The following is an 18,380-nucleotide window of genomic DNA, read 5'->3' as shown; positions in this document are numbered from 1 at the left end:
CAGTCTTTGTCGAAGTTTGTTGTGTATTAGAATCACCTGCAGAGCTTATTAAAAATTCAGATTACCCTGGTCCCACCCTAGAAAGTTCTGGGATGGAACAGCCCATAATTTGCATTTCTGAAACAGTCACCCTGAGTGATTCTAATGTAGGCAGTTTAATTCCACACTGTGAGAAACCTTCAGTGAGGTTTTAATATTTTTACAGTAAAAGATAAGTAATAATTACACAAAACTGCTCATGGAAGAAGATACTCTGTTTGATTGTTCTGTCTGCACCTTTGAGCTGGTTTTTCTGCCTCTATATGAAGGATGGGAGAGCCAGCCTGAAGAGTGATATTGCTCTGGAACCCCTGCAGCATGGAACCCACCTCACCTCTCCGACTTCCTCTCTTTTCCTCCCTCCCTTTCTCTTCCACCACCTCTCCCATGTTTTTTTTTCTCTTTGCGTGTGTTTCTCTCCCACTCTGATTCCTCCTATGCCTAGTAATATATCAACATCCAGATGTTTCGCCTTCCTTTCTCCACCACATCCCCAAATCAGACATGTCAATTTTATTGGGAAGAGGGAACAACTTATATCTAGTTTACTAACTTGTGCTGGAAGACTCTTGTATATGGTTAATGTTTCTCAAAAAACTTGGGAGTGAGCTCTTCATTAATCAACCACCACAAAAATATCATATGTGGAAACTTCCGTGTCTCTATGTTTGACTGTCATTTAGCTCTTGATGAACTTTTTTCCAGTGAGTTAGCAGCCCTCCAGAGATTCTTGTCCTGCCCGTCGAGCTGGAGCATACCCTGCACCCTGAATCAGCACTTCTTGTCTCCACATGCCTGTGAATGGGCTTGGGTGGCTTTCTCAGGCTGCAAACCTGTCACCTCTTAGTTACCCAGAATCAAAATATTAACAACTCTAATCACACTGTCTGATGCTATGAGGCTTATTTCAAGAGTGGTGACACTCCAAAATGCAGCTAGGATTTCTACATTTTCACGTGTTTATATTACTAGTGATAGTGTTTGTAGTACATGTACTTCAAGAAACCAAGAGTTGAACAATGGCTTCTAGACTCCCTTCTTTCATTATGCTCCCTCAGAACCATATGCAAATACTGGTCGTCTTATGCTGTCATTTCTCTTCCCTGCCAGAGCATGAGCTCCATGAGAACAGAGAAGAGAATGCATTCATCATCGTATCTGCAGTGCCTTGGAGGGTACCCATTAAATAACTCTTAAATGAATTAGATATCACTGAGGTGTCCAAAAAAAAAGAGGAAATAACGTCCATCAGACAAAAGGGAAATATTCCTTAAAACATAATTCCCAAACTGGCTTTTCCCTCTTTATGTGTCTGAAATATTTCATAAATTTTTAAACTAGTGCTGTTAGCATGAATCCAAGCCGTTGCCTGAACATAGAACAAAAGTCAGAAATCAAAAGTAATTGTGAGGGCCGGCTCCGTGGCTTAGCGGTTAAGTGCGCGCGCTCTGATGCTGGCGGCCCGGGTTCGGATCCCGGGCGCGCCCCAAGGCACCACTTCTCTGTCCAGCGCGAGGCCGAGTCCCACGTACAGCAACTAGAAGGATGTGAACCTATGACATACAACTATCTGCTGGGGCTTTGGGGGGAAAAAAATGAATAAATAAAATCTTTAAAAAAAAAAAAAAAAAAAAGTAATTGTGAGTTCAGCTAGTAATTTGTCTTTACCATCTGTTTCTGAAGGTGAGTTTCTAGGGCATCTCTCCCAGCATTGCTTCTGGAGTATAGTGACTTAGTAGACTTCTTCTCAAGAACTTCTTCATACTGTTCATCATTATATAACCAGTATCTAGCCATGTGCCTTGCATACAGTAGGTGCTCAGTAAATATTTGTTGAATGAATGTATTTGATTGAAGAAGAATTGTGGAACCAAGGCCCAGATGAGTTTCATTGGAATTGCTTAGGTTTTCAGTTAGTGGTTTTCTCCATCTTGCTCTCTAAATCTAGGTAAGTTTCTTGTCTCCAAATTGAAGTAGCTACTGCTTACATCATCGAATTCAACAAATGTTAGTTGATGCCTACTCTGTGCCTATGTCTTGGGACACTCAAAGAAGTAAAACCTAAACCCATACAGTTTCAGTCCCTATACAGTTGGTTGATAATTTTTCTGTGCTCCCACAACCCTTTGAACATAGCTTCATTATAACATTGCCCACACACTACTGTAGACACCTCGCTACTTATTTCTCTCCCCAGAAAGACCTTGAACTTCTTAAGACCCTGGTCTTATTCATCTTGGTAGTCCTTTGCTGAACTTGGGGTAGTAGGTTCTCAGAAATTCCTTATTGAGAATTGAATAACAAGTATATAAATAACCATTCCTAAGTAACGTGTATTTGAGTATAAATATATTTTGTATTTGAATAGACATACTTGCTTTTCTAAGTGTTTTGAAAGTTTCAAATGAGAGATACTAGGTATGTCCTGAAAGAAACAAGATTGGTTTTCATGTCTCTATTAAACACCTTTCAAGGTGTCTACTTAGTTATCAAACCTATCCCTCCTGTGAGAATTCCCCCACCCCTATCCTAGCCAGTGGATCCCTAGCAGACATATTGGGGACATGAGCTTCTCTTGCTGATTAGACTAGGGGTGGACACCTGACCCAAAGTGGACCAGTCTCATTTTCTCTTGGAAAATTGGAACTGAGAACACTAGAGAGTCTAGACTGGTTGCTTGAAGCAGGAACATGTACACTTAGGAGCTCTAGGGCAAACGTGTACCTCAAGAGACAGAGAAAACCATCTGCAGAGAGAAAGAAATGAGGGCAAAATGCTCAGAGATGAAAAACCACGTGGCCTGTAAGAGAGAGGGACAGACACATTGCACATACAAACTGGCTGCCTAGTTTCTGCTATATTTAGTCCTTGCTAGCCTTCCTGAGGCCAGATTATTCAGCTTTTTCTTGGGTTACATGGGATATACCTCATTTTGTTACCAAGAAATTCCCTATTTGAGCGTGAGTGAATTTAAAATGGGTATCTGCTTTTGTAATTAAAAGACAGTACACTCTCTGACTTATGGAGAGAATTCGTGTTACCTGTTTTTTTTTCAGTCTCATTACCTTTTAGCCATATCCACATATTGTCCCAGAATATATGTGAATCAGAAAATTATTTAGATGAGGAATTCCTGATACGTAAGATGCAAGAGGAGAGTAAGTGACTTCTTTGCTTTTCAAGCTTCTTGATACCCTAAGTCACAAAAACAGAAAACAAATGGATGGAGGCTTATTTACAGAGGGGATTGGATACGTATCAGACCTTTTCTGAACTACAAAATTGGATTAGAGAGGTTTTGAAGAACCAACACATTTGGCAGCTTCCCAAGACATCTATTTTTGAAGATTCTGCTTTCCAGAACTGGATAAGAATGGCTTTTGTCATGAGCCTTAGCTGTGTTTCAGACTAGCCAAAACTGAAAACTGGAAGAGACTAAATAAAAAAGTGTGCGCCTAGAGCAGCCCAGACCCTGCTGCTGGGCTGGCCATAAACAAGGATGGCCAAATCTATCAAACTAAAAGACTCCGCTCTTCAGAAACAGGGCCAAGTGTACACAGAGCTTCGTGCACCACATTGATTCAGCCCTGGCCTGCCGCGCCCTGAATTTAGTCCTCTCTTAAAATAATCATTTTTAAAACATGCATGGAAAATAGAGGGAACCGTAGACTGCGAAAATCATCATTTGTCTGGTTCAGGAAATTTTCAGAGGAAAATCTTAGGGCTTTTTCCTAGAATGTTATGAAAATATTAAGCTATACTAATTGTTGCCAATATAGTTCTAACCACTCTAGGAAAAGAAAACAACAACAACAAATAAGTTTCCAGCTCTTTTCTGAGTCAACACTGGACCTTGGAGAAGCTTGCATGTGATTTGACTGCAGCTACCTTCCTTTTTTAGTTAATTGTGTTAAATGTGCCTCATAACTTCTAATCCCAGTGGGGCTGTCATTTAGAAGAGGGTTGAGGGAAGCTGTTTTAATTCTGGCTTTTGTTTCAGCCACTAAATGTAATGCCACATGATTGTTGACCCAACAGTAATCCAATTAAAAAACAGTCTTCAGAGGTAGTGCATCATCAAAATTAACCCTGATTACATCAAATTATGTTGAAACAGACCACAGCTGTTTGCCCTGTTGAAGCAACTGCTTGAGAGCTCATCCAGAAGATACATCTGGGTGTCAGGAAGATACATTTTGATTTTTATTTTTGTTTCTCAACACAAATGTAGGAGGGAAACATTCTGTTCTGCCCAGAGTGCTTGGTGGAAGCTGAAAACCTTGTGATTCTCCAGAATCAAAAATTTTCTTAATTCCAAAAGAGAAGAAAACCTGAGACCTTCTGTTTTGGTTTTCTATAGGAAGGATGTAAAAAGAAGGAAATTCAAGTCTGTTGAGTATTGCTCTCGTCAGCAAAAAGTGGAACTGACTGCAGAGAAGGGTGGTAGGATTTTCTGTAGTAGGCTGTGTATATGCAGTGGTGTGCTAGGGCTGGCGTATAACAGCCCATGAGAGTAGATGGTTAAGTTGTGAAAAGTTTTGCAAGCTGGTTGTCAAAACAACATTATTAAAATTGTGATTTAAAAATGGAAAATAATTTTTGGAGACAATGTGGACAGATTGGAATCCTCACACATTGCTGGTGGGAGTGTAAAATGGTGTAACCACTATGGGAAACAGTTCAACAGTTCTGTAAAAAGCTAAACACAGAGTCACAGTATGATCCAGCAATTGACTCCTAGGTATATACCCAAGAGTACTGAAAACGTAGGTTCACACAGAACTGGTACATGAATATTCACAGCAGCATTATTCATAATAGCCAAAAAGTGGAAATAGCTGAAATGTTCATCAACTGATGAATGTACAAATAAAATGTGGTATATATATCCATGTAATGGAATATTGTTCAGCCATAAAAAGGAATGGAGAAGAATTGATATATGGTACAACATGGATGAAGCTTGAAAACATTATACAAGGTGAAAGAAGTCAGACACAAGAGGTCGCATATTGTATGATTCTGGTTATATGAAATGTCCAGAACGGGCAAATCCATAGAGACAGAAAATAGATTAGTGGTTATCAGGGGTTGGAGTTGGGGGAATGAGGAGTGACTGCTAATAGATATGGAGTTCCTTTTTGGGGGTGATGAAAATGTTCTGAAATTAGGTAGCAACGATGGTTGTACAACTTGGTGAATACAGTAAAAACCACTAAATTGTACATGTTTTAAAAGGGTGACTTTTATGGTATGTGAATGATACCTTAATAAAAAAATTGTCACACCAGCCCCAGTGGCCTAGTGGGTAAGTTTGGCACACTCCGCTTCAGCAGCCCAGGTTCCATTCCTGGGCGCAGACCTACACCACTCATTAGTGGCCATGCTGTGGTGGCAGCTCACATATAAAAAGAGGAAGATTGGCAACAGATGTTAGCTCAGGGCAAATCTTCCTGAGCAAAAAAAAAATTGTCATATAAACTTACAATTAAATAAGTTATATTAAAAACAAAGGGAATAAATAACCAAACTCATTGGTTAGTAATTATTTTACTGCATTTTACTATCATCTCTGCTCCTGGTATTATTTATGTCTATTGTATCTCTATGTTGGAAATATTAAATAATGATATATTACTGTGCATCTCTTAAGTCTCTGTTTAAAGACATGAAGTTAATAGCTTGAAATTGGTCTGGGGTGGGGTACAGTATTTGCACCACAAAAATTGTCACATACTACAAATCAAGGCTACCACCACCACCACCAGAGAGCCAGTTTTTTTTTTTATTATTTATTGATGTTTTAATAGTTTTTAACATTGTGAAATTTTGGGTTGTACATTTTTGTTTGTCCATCACCATATATATGACTCCCTTCACCCCTTGTGCCCACCCTCCACCCCCATTGCCCCTGGTAACCAAAATACAGTTTTCTCTGTCCATGTGTTGGTTTATATTCCACATATGGGTGAGATCATATAGTGTTTGTCTTTCTCCTTCTGGCTTACTTCACTTAACATAATACCCTTCAGGCCCATCCATGTTGTTGCAAATGGGACGATTTTGTCTTTTTTTATGGCTGAGTAGTATTCCATTGTATATATATACCACATTTTCTTAATACAGTCCTCAGTTGAGGGACACTTAGGTTGCTTCCACTTTTCGGCTATGGTGAATAATGCTGCAATGAACATAGGGGTGCATAAGCCTCTTTGGATTGTTGATTTCAGGTTCGTTGGATAGATTCCCAGTAGTGGGGTGGCTGCATTATAGGGCATCCCTATTTTTAATTCTTTGAGGAATCTCCATACCGTTTTCCATAGAGGCTGTAACAGTTTGCATTCCCACCAGCTGTGTATGAGGGTTCCTGTTTCTCCACATCCTCTCCAACATTTGTTGTTTTTTGTCTTGGTGATTATAGCCATTCTAACGGGCGTGAGGTGATATCTTAGTGTTGTTTTGATTTGTATTTCCCTGATGATTAATGATGTTGAACATCTTTTCATGTGCCTATTGGCCATCTGTATATCTTCTTTGGAGAAGTGTCTGTTCATTTCCTCTGCCCATTTTTTGATCGGGTTGTTTTTTTGTTGTTCAGTTGTGTGAGTTCTTTATATATTATGCAGATCAACCCCTTGTCAGATGTATGTTTTGCAAATATTCTCTCCCAGCTGGTGGGTTGTCTGTTCATCTTGATTTCTGGTTTCGTTTGTCTTATAGAAGCACTTTAATCTGATAAAGTCCCACTTGTTTATTTTTTCTTTAGTTTCCCTAGTCTGGGTAGGCATGTCATCCGAAAAGATTCCTTTATGACCAATGTCAAATAGTGTGTTGCCTATATTTTCTTCTATGAGTTTTATAGTTTCAGGTCTCACCTTCAGGTCTTTGATCCGTTTTGAGTTAATTTTTGTGAATGGCGATAGCAGATGGTCCACTTTCATTCTTTTGCATGTGGCTGTCCAGTTTTCCCAACACCATTTATTGAAGAGACTTTCCTTTCTCCATTGTATGTTCTTAGCACCTTTGTCAAAAATTAGCTGTCTGTATATGTGTGGTTTTATTTCTGGGCTTTCAACTCTGTTCCATTGATCTGTGTGTCTGTTTTTGTACCAGTACCATGCTGTTTTGATTACTATTGCTTTGTAGTATGTTTTGAAGTCAGGGATTGTGATGCCTCCTGCTTTGTTCTTTTTTCTTAGGATTTCTTTAGCTGTTCGGGGTCTTTTGTTGCCCCATATAAATTTTAGTATTCTTTTTTCTATTTCTGTGAAGAATGTCACTGGGATTCTGATTGGGATTGCATTGAATCTGTAGATTGCTTTAGGTAATATAGACATTTTAACTATGTTTATTCTTCCAATCCATGTGCATGGGATATCTTTCCATTTCTTTATGTCATCATCGATTTCTTTCAATAATGTCTTGTAGTTCAGAGAGCCAGTTTTTAAACATTTACCAGCACGTCACTGGCCATACGGGTCAGACAATCATTTTGGGTAACTTTGGTACAATTAGAGAGTTAGATGAAGTGATCTCCTGTGGCCTTTGGATCCCCAGCAAAACAAATACTAGCACATCTGCGCACTCACTATGCATGCGTTAGGTGCAGAAGAAAATGGCATTTCTGGTCAGCTGTTGGATGAAACTCACTTTTACACCTTGAGTCACAGGAAATGATTTCTCCAGCTTTGCTAATATCGTGTGTGGGTACAAGGGGTTAAGTGCTAGAGCCCCTGTATGACTGTCACAGTGAAGCCAGATACTAGATAAACCACAAGTTATTTAATTCTTAGTCCCAGAGAGGAGGGTATCTGGGGAGTCTGCACAACAGTGCCAGGGTTTGGAGACCAGAAGTTAATATGTTTAGCTCTCTGGAGCCTGGGGGTAGAAGTCAAAAGGTCTAAGGAGCCATTGTCTTTGAAACTACCCAAGGGTTTCAACCACCTTTGAAAGTGAAATTGCAAAGGATTGCAATCCTGCTGCTCAGCCCTTCCCACCAGGTCAGTCCCTGTGGGTTTAAACACTTGAACCACTTATAAGTACCTTCACAGATTCTGTTCTCTGGTGTGGATGGATCAGAGTTCTGGATGCTCCAGGCATCCGCAGCTCCCACTTGTCATCCTTTAAGGGTTGGTTCCTTCATTCTTACAACAAACACTTAATGTGCATCTGTTGTGAGCCTGGCACCATGCTGGGAGGCTCTAAGGACATAAAACGGAAGATACAGCCCTGCCCTCAAGGCACTCAGAGGCCCTCAAGGCACTCAGAGTTCCTTGACAAGGAAACAAATATTTGCAGTACGGTGTGATAACTCAATCTGTATAGGTGCACCTGTGAATCTAAGAAAAGAATGAACAACTCTGCTGGGGAGTGGGGATGGTCAGTTTTAGGGAAAGGGAACTTGACCTATGTTCAAGATCTAATTCAAGGTAGGAGTTCCCTCTGAAGGAAGTAAGGGGCCATCATACAAAGTATGGTTTGGAGTACTAAGGTACTTTCCCAGGTACCTTGCCAGTCTTTGTTCTTGGGAGAATATGATAATTGATTTTGCAGCATGATCTGTGAACACAATGATGATACCACCCCCACCAGTGTCAGCAGAAATGTCCCAGGAGCCTAACTGCCGCAAAGCAATTAGCACGGGTTCTGGTTCTTTACAGGGGAGCCATTGGGAAACTGAACTTGCTCAAACTTTTCTCTTTAAGAAAGTTTATTTCCAAAATGTCTCCCACTGGGTGTAATGTCAAGTAACTCTCAGACTGTTAGCAGCCGCAGATGGGGAGGAAACCCAATTAGGTTTTCAACCACACCCCAAGCCCACTTGCAGATCTCAGTCCTAGTCAGATGCCAAAAGTTGATTTGAGCACATCCACCAAGTAATTTGATGGAGGGAACCAAATGGGCTCAAAGCACCCAAGGGTTAAAGAGGCACACACCTCAACATGCCTGAAGACAAGTGTCCTGCAAGTCACCAGCTGAGGTGGCTCAGCTGGCCACACTGACCTTGGCAAGCAGCACTCAGCTCTGAAATTAACCTGTCAACTAAATTGAAGGGGAGAAAAGGCAGAAGGGCCAGGACACAAACATCCATCCCCACCCCCAGTTCAATCACTGATGTCAAGCCTGGCGTGGGTGGTATTAATCACACCAGCCTGGTGTTCAGTTGAGGACAGCTCTCCTTCCAGCCCTTCCAACCCGTTTCTGGGAGCGTTCCACCAGCCATGCACCTGCCACTGGCCACAAACCCTCAACTCCCAGACAGGCACGGATGCAGGCTGTCGCTGACGACACTCAAAGCCACAGTGCACCCTTTAGAACCCAGGCTTTCGGGGGTTGGGGGGGAGGCGGGAGCAAAAGGTGGTGCCCGTGTTTTCCTCCCAGGTGTGCATTTCTCTAATCTCTGCAATGCTCCCTCCAGAGGAACTTTCCCTATAAGAAGGTCATTTCCTGGGGATTTAATGAGAATATAGAATTAATGGGCCAAAGCGCTCCTTGTAGTCGGTCATTAATTCCCCCAGGAATTACCCGTGGTCTTTAATCAAAATTGCCTAAATTATAGACTAGTGATGCATGTCTTCCCAGGGTTTGGCGGGGGGGGGGGGGGTGGGGAGGGCATGTTGTCCCAACTGGTTCCGATAGATGGCGCCTATCTTCATGTAAATAAATCACTAAAATAATTTGTTTTCCATTTCTCCCCATCGAGCATTAAAAAAAAAAAAAAAAAACAGCAGGGAGTGGAGAGGACTTAGTAAAGGCCCAGACAGGAACGTTCTGTCCGAGGGCTGTTTCCAGGCCTGGCACGCACCTCAGGTTCAGATGATTGAGCCACATCAGACTGCTGCCAGGGACCTCAGCAGTAGTCCTGCCTCCTATGTGTAGCCGAAGCTGGGCACTGGCAGCTTAGTAATGAAAAGGTTAGGGTGGGAGTGAGGAGGAGCAAGAGAGCACCAGGAAGAGCCCCTTTCTCTAACCTTTGAGGAAGGAGGGCTATGTCCAGAGAAGACTTCCTGAAGCTGACACTCTGTAGCTATTGTGTTTCACTGCCCCTCCTGTCATTGGCCACAAAACATCAGACTTTTCTGTTTCCACATAGAATTGTAAATAACAACACAGGGGGTGAGGGGGAGGAAGCAGGGGCTTTTGCTAAACAAAATAAGACCCTAAAGAGTTTCTGGTAGAATGCAGCCTAACGCCCAACTAACCATTGCTGAACGGTCTCCCAGTCTGTCTCCAATCATATAACTATCAAAGGATATGTAATAGAAGACCACTCTCCTAGGGAAAGGTCAGGCATCTATATGAATGAATTGAATCACAAAGCTCAGCTGCAAACAACCATGCAGATTTCTCAGACTCTGCAATCCCTGAGACTTGGCACCATGACTCAGATGTGAATGAAGTCAGAAGGATTGCTTTCTTTCGGTTGGGAGTCACCGCCCCCTGATTGATTTGGCAGACTTGAGTATTTTGGTATTTGTCTCACACGGTTTAAGGTACTTAACACCACCATAATTCTGGTGGTGGCCCTTGTGTGAGGCTTCAGGATCCCTAAATTGGAAGACTAAGGGACATCTGGCCCCAGCTATAGCCTAATAGTTTCGGCTTTACATTCAATCCAGCAGCACACTGGCCAGGGAAGAAAGGCAGTGTAATGTTGGGTCCAGGGAAGCTCATCTCTAAACCTCCCAGGGTGCTTAGAAGAGCTAAGCATGTAGTAAAGGATTAGCTTTTACAAACTGAAGTGGGTGAACTTTCACCAGCCCAAGCAAGATCTCTAAAACCAGAAGGATGTCCAACTGCTTGAAACACCTAGCTTTGCTGCACAGGAAAACGAACAAAATAGCCTTAGTCTAAAGTTGTATGGGGAGTGCAAGATGCTGCTTCCCCTATTCGGATGCCCCCAGTACAGTTCCCTATTGACATCGTGGGTTACTATCTACTTCTCAAAGAAGTTGGGGGAGGACCTACATTTTAATACTGCTTGTAAAGTTAATTTGTGAGTTGAAAAGAGCCCCTACCAAAGGGTTTTTTTCCTCCACCCTCCCCCTGAAGGGCTGAGTTGTGAAGTGTATACTTGTGCATACTTATCTCAGTTAAACCTCACCACAACGCAGTGCGAGAAGTATCATATCCCAACTTTCATATGAGCCCCAGAGAACTCTCGTAACCTGTGTCGAGGAGTTGGAACTCGGGGGAATTTTGACCCCAATTTCTTGTTCTACACCACCTTGCCTTCCAGTTCACTAAGAAATACATTGACTCATCTTTGCTTCCTTGATTCTGCAAATCATACGAATTTTCTTCGACTGAATTGTTTTTCCCCGAGGCAGTATGGGAGCCAGCTGGACTTTACTTCCTGGTAATGAGTTGATCTGCAGGCATTAAAGCAATCCTCCCACTTTAAATAGCAGATGAGCAGGACCCCCATACACACATCCCCACCCACCCCCCAACCCCCGCCCCGAATTAGAAACTAGGCTTTGCATTGCACAGGCTTTGGGACCTTAGGCTATCTGTAAAATGGGAATAATACTGCCTGCTCAATTTGTAGATTTGTAAAGACAATCATGTAAACGAGGAATGTAAAAGCGCCCAGCACGTAGTAGTCTGCTCCCTACTCCCGCCAAGGGGATGCGCGAGTTAATGAAACTCGGTGGGAAGCGGATCACTGATTTCAGCTAAAACCTGACCCACTGAAACCTGAAGCTCTGGGAATGGATAGGAAACGCGAACCCCCTCGGGTCCCTTCCTGACGACCCTCTGTGAAAAATCAATTCGCGATCGAGGACGCGCAGCGCCCTCCCTTCACCCCACGCCCACTCCCACCAAGGGCGCGGCCGCCTCCCAGCTTGCTGCTTGAGGAGGCTTCGGGGAAAAGCGAGACCCGGGGGCGCGGCGGGCGGCGGGCTTCGACGTCCTGGCGAGCCCCGGGCCTCTCGGGTCCAAAGACGCGAGGCCGTGTTTGCGTCTTTGAAGGCGGCCCGCCAGGGGGCCGGGCGGGCTGTGGGCGTGGCGAGCGCCCCCGCCCCCACGGGCCGGGCGGGGAGTGCGCGCGGGCGCGGGCGCGGGGAGGCGGGCGCGCGCGAGGCAGCCGAGCCCGCGGCCGCCGGCCGCCCCGGCCCCTCCCCTCCCCCGCGAGCTGCGCACCGCCGGCCGGCTGACCCAGCGGCCCGCGCCCTTGTCCGCCCGACCCCGCGGCGGGCTCCAGGCGGCCGGCAGCATGAGCGGCGGCGGCGACGTGGTGTGCACCGGCTGGCTGAGGAAATCGCCCCCCGAGAAGAAGTTGAGGCGCTATGTGAGTGCGGGCGGCGAGCGGGCGCGGCCGCCGAGGGCGCGGGCGGGGGTGCCCCGCGGCCTGCCGAGGGGCTGGGGGCGCCGGAGGAACCGCGCGGACGGGGAGGGCGGGCCCCCGGCTCGGGCCGTGTGGGGCACCTGCACACCTGTCACAGGTGCGCCGCCGAGGGGCGGGGCGGGCGGGGGAAGCTGCGGCTCCAGCTCCGCGGGGCGGGCGCGGCGGCGGCGCCTCCCCAGCAACCTCCTGTAAACTACATACTGTATTGAAGTTTGTATTGATTGTTTTTGGAAACCGAGGGAGTTGATTCCCGGGGCCGGGGGACCATAGGTACCCTGAGCGGCCTCAGCCTGCAGGGTTGGGGGAGTGGGCAGGAGAGGGGGGCGCAGGCTGAGGGGCCGCGCGGCCCGGCCCCCACAGAGGGCGAGGCGCCTCACACCCTTTCCCCCTTCCCTTTCTCTGCCCGCCGCTCCCGGGTGGCCGCCTGCTTCCTTCCAGTCCACAGCCTCTGCATCATGGGCAGCGTCAGCGGCATGTGCAGCCCTTGTATTAAGTGACTCATTTGTTTGTCCCCCCTTCTTTCCCTTTATTCTGTATGTCTCTCACATACACCCCCACACACGCACACCACCACCACCACCACGATGGTGACACTGCAGTTTGGTCTGCTATAACTGGCCTGGGTTTTGTGTTGTGCAGTCCTCAGCGTCTGGGGTCGGGAGAGATCAAGGTTCTCAGTTGCCAGGTGGTGCTAACCGACAGTGTTTACTGAAATTGCTGGGACGGCTTCTCCCCTCTAGGTGAGGAACTGGCAACATCAAGGGGAAGGTGGTACAGGCTGGTGCTGAGCGGTAAGGAGTTCTGGCCTTTTTTTTTCTTTCCCCCACCAGAATATGCCTTGCCTGGTGGGGTCAAAGTACAAGATGGTGCTAATTACTGAGGTTTGGCTGAAATCAGCTCTAGGGTGTTCCCAGGAGTTTGGAAATGGAAATAAGGTCGCTAAAAGGTGTCAGGGTCTCCCGTTTTTTTCCCCTCTTCGCTTCCCATGAAATGCCCTTGTTACACTGACTCGTGGTGCCGGACTCTGGGCTCGTTCCCACAGCGTGGAAGTGAGCTGTTGCCTTCCAGCTGCAGTGCATCAAGGGAGCTCTGAACAGACCCTGCCCTCTGTCAGCTGCACCAGTGGCTGTCCATGGGGGGAGAGGCAGAAGCTTACCAGAGTTTCCTGTCTTGGCTCCCCAGATCAGAACCAAGGGACTTTTGGCCTCTGGATTGAGGAAGTGACATTCTGTTTTTCAAAGGAAGTGTTTTTGTTGGGGAGTTGTGTGTGTATGTAAATGAAATCAGGCTCTTATTTAGATCATTTGCTGGGAAGAATCTCAGGTTTAGCAGATGACTTTTGAAAGTGGACATAGATTTAAAATATAGTAGAGATGAGGCAATGAAGTGTTCATCTCAGTGTTAAAGCTCATTTTCAGGGATGTGTGTGTCGCCAAAGAATTATAATTACTAAGAAAGAATTTTTTCTCCTTTTCAGGGTTGTATCAATTCATTAGGAAGGGTGAATATCTATATTAGATTAAGGAAAAGTAATTTGCTGTTGATGTTTTTATAAATATTAAAAAAACAAAAATCTTTGGCCCCAAAGCCCTTCTGAAAACTAGCAGTACAAGTGTAATACCATACTAGCTAGTAGAATGGAGTATCCAGTAAAAATGTAACTGTTAATTGCAAATTAGAACACTACCCTAAAGATCCTTGAAACTGTTTTTGAAACAGTTTGTAAACAATTTGACACTGTATCTATGTTTGACTGATGACTACTTCAACTCTTATCACCCAGACTCTCTTTATGATCCATTTTTTGGGTATTTTTGTTCCCGAGCAGCTTTAGCTCAAAATAAGCAAGTTTGGAGGCCTTGGGGTCAAGCACTTTTTACACCCATTTGAACTACTTGACACCCTACAGTCATATGATGACCTCAGCCTCTTTCCCATCTTCCTTGCAGACACCCATGTGGTGTCTGACCCAACTAGCAACAGCTTTTCTTAGGCTGGGGTGTGATGTGTTCCACTGGTATGGCTGGAAGTCTCTCCCACTGTGAAAGTTCATTTCCCTTAGTTAAAACTGAGCTAAACTCCTGGAGAACAGTCTGCCTTTATATCTCCTTTTTTGGGGGGGGGCGAGGGGGAGTATTGGGAATATCTGCCCCCTGTTGTAAGTTAGAACTCTACCAGTTCCTCTGTTCATTAGAGGCCCAAGTGCATTAGAACCAAACTTGGAAAAAAGTGTTTCCCAGCCCCATTGCTAAACACATAGCCCAAAATAGCTGGTTCTTCTGCTATGTATAATAGCCATGTGGTGTTACAGATTGATAAATCTCCATTATAAAATGTATCGAGCATCTGAGATAAGAGAAAAGCAGTTTATGAAATAAGATTACAACTATTTAAAATTATTTTTAAAAAGCTAGATCGTATTTAATGTGGGGAGGGGGTAGGTATAGAGAAAAAACAACTTAGAAGAAATTATGGCAAATGTTATCAGGGATTAACTTTAAGGATTTTTTTCATCAGCCTTTTCTAATTTATTAATCATAAGAAAGTGTAAAAAGGTCTATTCAGTATTTGTTGTGTACCCTAGAGGAATTACAAAAAGTGACCTCTGGAAAATGGTGAGTATTGCCTCTGGGGCATCATGATATGGTTGCGGTAGGAGGCTGGCAGAAGGAATAGCCCGCCCATCATGCTGCACTATGTATGTGTATATGTGTGTGTGTGTGTGCACGCGTGCGTGCACACGTGTGAACAGGCACACACATATATACATGTATATAAAGCTGAGACCAGAATTTCTTGGTGGAAAACATATTTTGTGACATACAGTGCTCTGTAATTTTCTGCTATTTTCATTGGGATCAAAGATTTCTGGAAAAAGATTGGCAGCAGCACTGCCCCCTAGTGGCTAATTTTGAGAACGTTGTGTATTGATTCTAATGAATAACTGCTTTAAGGAAACTGTTTATTTTAATTTTATCTATTCAGTAAACTTATTTATTAAATATTTGTGTCCCAGCCACCTGGATTAAATGCTGAGAATAAAAATTAAGCCAGCCCTTCAGTCTTAGCAGATGACCTTGCCTCCTCCTTCACAAAGAAAATTGAATCTATCAGGGAGTAACTGTCTGCACACACTGCACCAAAGTTCCAAATTTACATGTATCTACGTGGCTCCTTTTCTTTTTCCTTCTTCTTAGAGTAGATGAGGTGCCCCTTCTAACTATGCTGACCCTGCTACCTGTGCTCTGGATCATATCCTCTCCTACCTTTTCAGATAATTCTTCCCCTTTCTGTCATGAATCTTCACCTTCTTCCCCCTACCTATTCCTTTCCATTGACATTTAAACATACTTCCCTTTGACAAAATTCTCCCTCAATGTCACACCCTTTCTTCTCACTGTGGTTTCTCCTTTTCTTTAGGGCTAAACTTGTTAATGATTGTTTTTACTGTCTCCATTTCTGCTACCTTCTTCTCACTGGGCTCCAGTCTGAAACCTAGTTTGTCATTTCCCTAAAACTGTTCTCAGAAAAGCACCAGTGACGCCTAGGTCACAAAATTCAGAGGTTTGTTTTTCAGTCCTCGTTTTATCTCTTCACTGCCTGGTCACAGTGGCCTGCTCACTCTTTCTTGAAGCACCTTCCTCTTGTCTTGAGTGATAACCATATATGCCTGGTTTTTCTCTTTTTTTGGCCACTCTGAGTCTCTTTTGCTAGCCTGACCCTCTGTACCCAATCCTTAAAGGTTGAAGCTCCTTGATAGTCACAGTGGCTGTGGTCTAGGGTCTTTTCTCCTCCTCGGAGATCTCGTCCATTCTCTTGGCTTCACTTATCATTTGCATGCTGGTCATTATCAAGTTAAACTTCCATCCCAGAGTTGTGTTCTGAACTCCAGGCTCGCATATGCTCTTGTTACCTGGACAGCTCTACTTGAATGTCTCTCAGTGAACACAAACTTAACGCACCCAAAACTAAACCCTTATTTATTTCTCTCTTCTTCATCCCATGTCTGCTCAGTAAATGGTGCCACTGACCACCCACTTGCTCAGATGTGAAACTTGGGAATCATCCGAGACTCCCTGTCACCCACCATTCCACATCTAATCTTTCCCCAAAACCCATTAGAGCTATCATCCATATGTCTTTTTATATATGTTTCATCATCCCCACTAACATAACTCTTCAGATAATCATTTTGATAGCCATCTGTTGAGCACTTACTCTGTGCCAGGCATTATGCTTAGACCACTGATCTCTTAATTTAATCCTTTTAGCTGAATATGAGAAGGGAAGCCACTTGCCCAGCATCACCCAGCTTTGACCCAAAGCCTGAGCTTTTTTCTTTTTAATTAAATATTTTATTTTGAGGTAATTGTAGATGCACAGCTAGTTGTGAGAAGTAGTAAAGAAAGATCCCATGTACCTTTTACCCAGTTTCTCCTAATGGTAACATCTTTTTTTTTTTTTTTTGTGAGGAAGATCAGCCCTGAGCTAACATTTGTGCTAATCCTCCTCTTTGCTGAGGAAGACCGGCTCTCAGCTAACATCTATTGCCAATCCTGCTCCTTTTTTTTTTTGTCCCCCAAAGCCCCAGTAGATAGTTGTATGTCATAGGTGCACATCCTTCTAGGTGCTGTATGTGGGACTCGGCCTCAGCATGGCTGGAGAAGCAGTGCGTCAGTGCGCGCCCGAGAGCCGAACCTGGGCCGCCAGTAGCGGAGCGCGCCGCACTTAACCGCTAAGCCATGGGGCCGGCCCCCTAATGGTAAGATCGTGCAAAACTACAGTACAATATTATAATCAGGATATCAACAGTGGTACAGTGAAGATACAGGACATTTCTATCACCACATGATCCCTCATGTTGCCCTTTTATAGTTACCTCCACTACCATCCCATTCCCACTGGTACAGTGAAGATACAGGACATTTCTATCACCACATGATCCCTCATGTTGCCCTTTTATAGTTACCTCCACTACCATCCCATTCCCACCACATCTTCCACCCATGACAACCACTAATCTGTTCTCCATTTTTATAATTTTGTCATTTCAAGAGTGGTATATATAAAGGAGTTCATACAGTACATAACTTCTGGGGATTGGCTTTTTTCATTCAGCATAATTCTCTGGAGATTCATCCAAGTTGTTGCATGTATCACTAGTTTATTCTTTTTTATTGCTGAATAATAGTCCATAGTATGGATGTACTGCAGTTCATTTGTTTATCTGTTCACCCATTGGTTTTAATTTACATTTCCCTTATGGCTAATGATATTGAACATGTTTTCATATGATTATTTGACTTCTGTACGTCCTCTTAGTTCAGATGTCTGTCTTCGTCTTTTGTCCATTTTTTATATGATTTTTTTTTTTTTTTACTGTTGAGTCTTGAGAGTTCTTTACACACTTAAGATACTAGCCGTTGCAAAAGATGTGGTGTGTGTGTGTGTATGTATATATATATATACATGTATACATACACACACACACACACAATGGAATATTATCCAGCCATGAGAAAGAAGGAAATCCTGCCGTTTGTGACAACATAGATAGACCTTGAGGGTATTATGCTAAGTGAAATAAGTCAGATTGAATAAGTTCTGGAGATCTTAGGCATAGCATTGTGGTTATAGTTAACAGTACTATATTTTATAGTTGAAAATTGCTAAGAGAGTAGATCTTAAATGTTCTGATCACAAAAAAGAAATGGTAATTATGTGATGTGGTGGAGGTGTTAGCTAATGCTGTGGTGGTAATCATATTGAAATACATAAGTATATCAAATCAACATGTTGTACACCTTAAACTTATACTGTGTTATATGTCAATTATAGCACCAATAAAGCTGGGGGGGGGGAAGAACAGGGGAAAGGGAGGTCTTCAGAAACTAGAGTGAATTCAAGATTTGTTTCTAGACCATGCTAGGCAGCCAGGGCTTTATTCCAACAGATTGAGTATTTTAAATTAATGTTCTATCTGGTCCCA

At 43.8% G+C, this 18,380-nt stretch overlaps 2 protein-coding genes across 4 annotated transcripts in view; both read left to right on the top strand.

Annotated features, from left to right (window-relative positions):
* The window catches only part of NARS2 (asparaginyl-tRNA synthetase 2, mitochondrial), a 170,473-nt gene that overhangs the window by 112,119 nt on the left and 39,974 nt on the right, over positions 1-18,380 (top strand). The window lies entirely within an intron of this gene.
* GAB2 (GRB2 associated binding protein 2) overlaps positions 12,159-18,380 on the top strand; it is a 178,027-nt gene continuing 171,805 nt past the window's right edge. The window contains exon 1 of one of the 3 annotated variants that reach the window (XM_087433509.1): positions 12,159-12,334. In XM_087433509.1, coding sequence (XP_087289635.1) covers positions 12,260-12,334 — 75 coding nt within the window. In that variant the 5' untranslated portion in view covers positions 12,159-12,259. Of the gene's footprint in view, positions 12,335-12,754; positions 13,132-13,164; positions 13,183-18,380 lie in introns of those variants that run through there. The other 2 variants (XM_087433510.1, XM_087433512.1) reach the window with 2 other exon arrangements.

The sequence above is a fragment of the Ceratotherium simum genome, chromosome 7, assembly GCF_057802395.1.
Source record: "Ceratotherium simum simum isolate JZ-2026a chromosome 7, ASM5780239v1, whole genome shotgun sequence".
Classification (NCBI taxonomy): domain Eukaryota; kingdom Metazoa; phylum Chordata; class Mammalia; order Perissodactyla; family Rhinocerotidae; genus Ceratotherium; species Ceratotherium simum.
This window is presented reverse-complemented; position numbering and strand designations above follow the sequence as displayed.